Genomic DNA, 6,066 nt, shown 5'->3' on the forward strand with positions numbered 1-6,066 from the left:
AAGAAAAAACTGGATTTAAAACATTTCCAATGACATTCAGACCTGGATTTATGTTACAATCGTTATTTAAATGTTGTTAGAGTTGGGTTATGATAATACATGGGTCGTGGAAAAAAGCACAGGGATAGACAAAAACGCAAGAAAAGCAGTGACTCTGATAGTGATAACAGGTCAACAAAACTGTTCAAATATTGCGGACTATTGACAAGCGAAGTTCTCGGCGCAGCAAATAGTGTTTTATATGACAGTTGTCTTGAAAGTAATTTGGAAAACAGTGAGTGTGAGGATACAGTGTTCGATTCTATGGTAACCAGAAGACAAACTCCTAGCAGCAAATCATCGAAGGGCGCCGACGGTATAAATATGGCGGGAGCCAATACTTCGACCCCAGGTAGCATTTCTCAACAATCTATCATGACAGAAAAAGAACAATTAGCATTTTTAGTTAATACTGTGACTAAGATAAAAGAGGGCCAGGACTCTATGGTGGCTTTATTTGAAACTAAATTGGACAATTTGAAAATAGAGCTGACCTCAACTATCAACTCCAAAATGCAAACATTAAAACGAGAGCTGACTGAAAACATCGCTCAAGAAACTCGCCGCGTAGATGGTGTATTGACAACAATTCAGCACATGCAATCTAGATTAGATACCCTTGAGCAACAAGGATCAAATTTATTGAACAGTGGCGGATTATCTGACCAACCCACCGTTAATCATGGTAATCCTTTGCATGACCCAAATCGCACTCTCACGGCCAGTGGTATTCAGGTCACGGTCAATGAAAACTTAATTCAGAAAGCTCAAGAACTCGTAAATTCGCTGGGAGAAGAGGTTAAGTCCCAAGTCACCGTTATCGACGCCATCCGTCTGCCGGCAAAATTTCATGACAAACCGCCAATTTTGAAATTCAGCGTGGGTTCATTGGAACAAAAGGTACTGTTCCTAAGACATAAACCACAATTAAGATTCATAACACAGTATAAAAATGTACAGGTTCGCAGCAGCAAATCGAGAATTGAGCGAATCATAGAGTTGAACGCACGTGCAGTCCTGCGAAATTTACCGGAAGGACGTTCGTTGCGCATAGACGCTAGCGGTCGCATAAAACAGTGTGATCAACAACAGGCAACCCCGACTCAACCATCACAGTTCAACAGAGGCCAGGCACCGGAAGCTGGTCACTAGGATGCACCCCGACCCAAGTCTATAAGTCTTGCCCATCTCAATGTGTGTGGCTGGACTACTGACAATAATGAATTGCGGATTAATTTAGTGAATGGTTTGAATAGCGATATAATTTCATTATGTGAAACGCATCTAGGTGGAAATGATGTATTACTCGTGCTTGGTTACACGTGGATTGGGCACAATAGACAAGATATACATGTCAATGCACCAAAGCCGTCGGGAGGTGTAGGGCTTTTGGTTAAATCATGGCTTTATGAGGAATATGAAATTTCTGTTATAGAAAAATCGCTTGACGGAATACTCGGCGTAAAATTTGTTCACAAAAATACAGACTACGATTTTATAGTATTTTCGTGCTATTTGCTACCAGAAAACTCTACTCGTGGTCGTGATGCCCAAAGTTTTTACGCTCACTTATTATCTCAAATATATATTAATAGTGAAAGTGACGGTATATTCCTAGCAGCAGATTTCAACGCACGAATCGGTTCATTATCGGATATTATCGGAAATTTTGACAGTATCCCACCTAGGCACGTCTTGGACAAATCAGTCAACCAACATGGACGCGATTTGATTGAATTTTTGAACGATGCGAAATTTTGTGTCTTAAACGGTCGATGTTCGGATCAGTACCATGATAACAATTGGACCTCGATTTCTCGTAAGGGTAGAGCGGTAGTTGACTATATATGTGTTTTCCACACGACCAATTCACGCCGTGTATCTCATTTATGGTTTTATCAATGCAAACAGTTGTAGATAATTGCGGATTACACGAGCTATTGGGTGAAAGATCAAGATTACCTGATCACTCGGCAATTATAACGGAATTTAACACGGTACATTCGCACAATATGGGTCAACAAACGTCTGCGGGTCAGGAGATCAGACGACAAACGGTACAAGGTGAGGACTGTTCCAGACGACTTTATGGATAGTGATATCGCGAGACTAGCAATTATAGACTGTATTTCAAATATTGAAAGTTGCCGAGAAACGCAGTGTGATATGGACGCAATTTATAGTAACCTTTGTGAAGCCATAACCGGCGAAATAAACAGAAAATTGCCAAAATATGAATCTCGGTCAACTAATAAACGTCACAAAACTAGAAAGCCGTACTGGAATGACACTTTATCAGAACAGTGGCAACGGTTACGTCAGCGGGAACGTGAGTTTCTAAAATGTTGTAATAACCATCGAGTCAAAACAGCGTTGAGGCGTGAATACATACATGCAAGGGACAGTTTCGATAAATCGTTGCGGCAAGCAGAACGCGCGTACAGGAAAGAAAAATCGATTGAAATAGAAACTATATCGACAAATAATCCCAACGAATTCTGGGATAAGATAAACAAGCTGGGTCCACGTAGTGATAAATCTATCCCGTGTGAAATTATAGACGAAAATGGTAACGTTGTGCGAAATGAAAACGAAGTTCTTGAAAAATGGAAGCTTGACTTTGAGAGTTTATACAACGGAACAGATAATAGCGAATTCGATAGTGAGCATTATAGACGGGCAAAGGTGCATAAATTACTATTAGAAAACAATATCAATGACCCTTTGTATACCTCAAACGTAACGCTTAACGGCAATATCACGTTAACGGAGATAAGTGACCTAGTAATGAAAGCTAAATCACGTTCTGCCGGCGGCTATGACGACATTCCATACTTTGTGCTTAAATGCCCCGTTATTATAGCAACATTGAGAGAACTGTTTCAATTAATGTTTGACACTGGCATTATACCCTCAATTTGGAGAAAGTCGATCATTTGCCCTATTCTGAAGGACCCCTTGTCAGATCCACGTGTCCCCTTACACTACCGAGGAGTAAGTCTACTTTCATGCGTGAGCAAGCTCTACACTGGATTTATTAATAAGCGTTTGACTAGGTATATAGACGAGTACAAAATCCTTGAAGACGAGCAAAACGGGTTTAGGCGTAATCGATCATGCGAAGACCACGTGTTCTCACTTAACGGCATCATACGTAACAATACAACGGTATTTACAGCGTTTATTGATCTACGTAAATGCTTTGATTTCATCGATATCGACATGTTGTTATACAAATTGTTGCTAAACGGCATTGACGGTAAAATATATACATCAATAAAGAGCATTTACAAACATTCCACTGCTAGTGTACGCTTAAATAACATGCTAACGGACTGGTTCACGTGTCTTACCGGCGTAAAACAGGGTGATACGGCGTCGCCACCGCTATTCTCAATATTTGCCAATGACCTTGTAAAAGAAGTGAATGACCTTGACCTTGGTTTTGAACTTAATGGTAAAAAGGTTTCAATGCTGTTGTATGCAGATGATATCGTTTGTATAGCTAAGACAGAGGAAGATCTACAACGTATTTTAGACACGTTACGTGATTGGTGTAGACGTTGGCGCGTACTCATTAACACTGAAAAATCTTCATGTTCACTTCCGCCGAGGCCGCGCTGCATGCACAGACTTTTCATTCAGGATTGGTGAAAACGTGTTAGAGCTTGTAGATAGTTACAAATATCTTGGTGTAACTTTCCATTGCAAGGGTGACTTCTCATCAAATGCCGACATTCTCGCAAAAAGCGCTGGAAGGGCCCTTGGCAAAATTATTGCAAAGGTTCGAGACCTAAAGCACTTTGGTTTTAATACATTTGAAAAACTATTTGATTCATGCGTTGTGCCAATTATGGATTACTGTTCGAGCGTGTGGGGTTACAGAAAATACCAAGTTATGGACAATGAGCAGCATCGTGCGATCAGGTACTATCTTGGTGTCCACAGATTTGCACCTATACTTGCAATTACTGGTGACATTGGATGGGTTCCCACCAACTACAGGCGATGGTTAAACATGTTACGAATGTGGAATAGGCTCGTATCGCTCGATGACAATAGAATAACAAAACAAGTCTTCAATGTGGACTTTAGCCATTGTCAAAATAACTGGTTTAGCGAAGTGAAAGATATTATGTCGAAAATTGGAATGAATGATAACTTTATAAACCGCCAACCAATTAATTTAGCAACAGCTAAACATTCTATTATTGAACACCACAAAACTGACTGGGCTACAAAAGTAACCCAAGTTGCAAAACTGCGAACTTACATACAATTTAAAAGTGATTTTGGTAAAGAATCTTATTTGGATCTTAACTTACCACGAAACGAACTGGCACTAATCTGTACATTTTCATTTTTCATCACTTCAATTTTTCTAAAAGAACATCTAGCTCTTCCACACGCCGATCCCTCTCTCCACCCAATTCTCAAAACGTTGCAATAATTAATAATGATTGAAAAGATAATTAAAAATTAATAAAATAAGTCTGTAATTTGCAATTCATTTTAATCATCGGGTAAATATTAAGATGTAGAAATTGATTTGTTTTTATGGTAAATCCTAAAAAAAATTGCGAAAATCGCCTTTTCTCATATTCATTTAAAGGCACAATGCACCTCAGAAATGAATAAATCTTTACTTCTTTAGAAAGGGCAAACATGATTTTAATTACGTTTGAATAATAGTTTTAGAGCATGTTTGAAGCTTGTAACCTGAAAAAAGTTGCAATAAATGTGAAATAATGTGTCCTAAACGTAGGAAAATGTAAAGACAGTAGTAATTTGACTTCCATACAAAATCCCGAATCACTACTACTGTACTATTATCCAAAAGACAGCAGATGATGTAGATGATAAAGGCTTTAAAATGTATTTGAAAAAAAATCATTTGTGATGTAAAATGGGTATTTAAAAAGGCAATGTGCCAGTAACGTAACCGCAAGAATTTGTTATGATACTATTGAATTATTTTATATCTAGATTTAAGTACGATAAGTATTTTTTATCATATGATAGTTATTAAGTTAAACATGAAAATTTAAAATAAAAAGAAAAAATACTGGTCAGGAATGTCAATATCTAGTTGGTGGTATTACCGGAAGTGAATTTACAATGCCGATACCGACAAAACCCGAAACTCATAAGCAATTATTCAATAGCTCTTATTTAGATACTGCGTTATGAACTCATTTCACACCAAATACACGGTAGACGGAAAAAGCATTTTGATATTATTGCAATCGTGTTCTCATTTTTATTCTTATGCACTTGTATTTCCCTTGTCGGCCTATAATCCGCGAGACATATAAATATCACAGTTATGTTTCACAGATTGGCTTATGTCAATATTATTGGCCATACATTTGATTTCATACGCATCACTTTTGATAAATGGTCCAGTAATATTATCATATTTTCTAGATAAACACATGTTTGTATGATATTTACTATCAATATCATTGAAAGTGTTCCTATATAAGGAAAAAGATCTCATCTTTTATTGCTTGATTCTCTTAGTGGATGTGAACTTTTTAATGCAGCCAATAATTAAAAGAACACATAGATACATCAGAAATTTCGGTGTAATATTTTAACAAAAATCGAAATATGCAAGGTACATTATACAAGATACGCATGTACGAGGGATGTTTACAATAAACGAAATTCATAAATTCTCGATTTCAACTTCATGAATTCACGATTTTAACTTCACGAATTCACGATTTCAACTTCAAGAATACAAGATTTCAATTTGAAATTGTGATTACATGAAGTTGAAATAGTGAATTCACGAAGCTGAAATAAAGAATTCGTAAAATTGAAATGCCCCCACAGGTCTTTCGTAACAATGTCATTGTTTCTATTCTGTCCACATTTATAACCTGCATTAGCTTTTGTACAACTCGTTCCGCAGCAGGAACACATACACTAGGAGAAACGCTTTAATATTCTAATAAGTTACTACTGATAGATGATTAATTTCTCAGATAACTTTGTACATGATACAATTTTAATTTAAAA

The 6,066-nt window shown here is 37.2% G+C and overlaps 1 protein-coding gene across 1 annotated transcript; it reads left to right on the forward strand.

Moving 5' to 3' along the window:
- Positions 1-2,127: 2,127 nt before the first annotated feature.
- On the forward strand, positions 2,128-3,693 carry LOC132730139 (uncharacterized). Its single transcript, XM_060715995.1, has one exon. It carries the CDS (start codon positions 2,128-2,130, stop codon positions 3,691-3,693), a length of 1,566 nt encoding a protein of 521 aa, XP_060571978.1.
- The last annotated feature ends 2,373 nt before the right edge of the window (positions 3,694-6,066 follow it).

The sequence above is a fragment of the Ruditapes philippinarum genome, unplaced genomic scaffold (assembly GCF_026571515.1).
Source record: "Ruditapes philippinarum isolate M1 unplaced genomic scaffold, ASM2657151v2 ctg9036_1_1_1_1, whole genome shotgun sequence".
NCBI lineage: Eukaryota > Metazoa > Mollusca > Bivalvia > Venerida > Veneridae > Ruditapes > Ruditapes philippinarum.

What these genes read in the sequence shown, in the direction of transcription:
- LOC132730139 (XM_060715995.1), top strand. Translation starts at nt 2,128, where the DNA reads ATGGATAGTGATATCGCGAGACTAGCAATTATAGACTGTATTTCAAAT.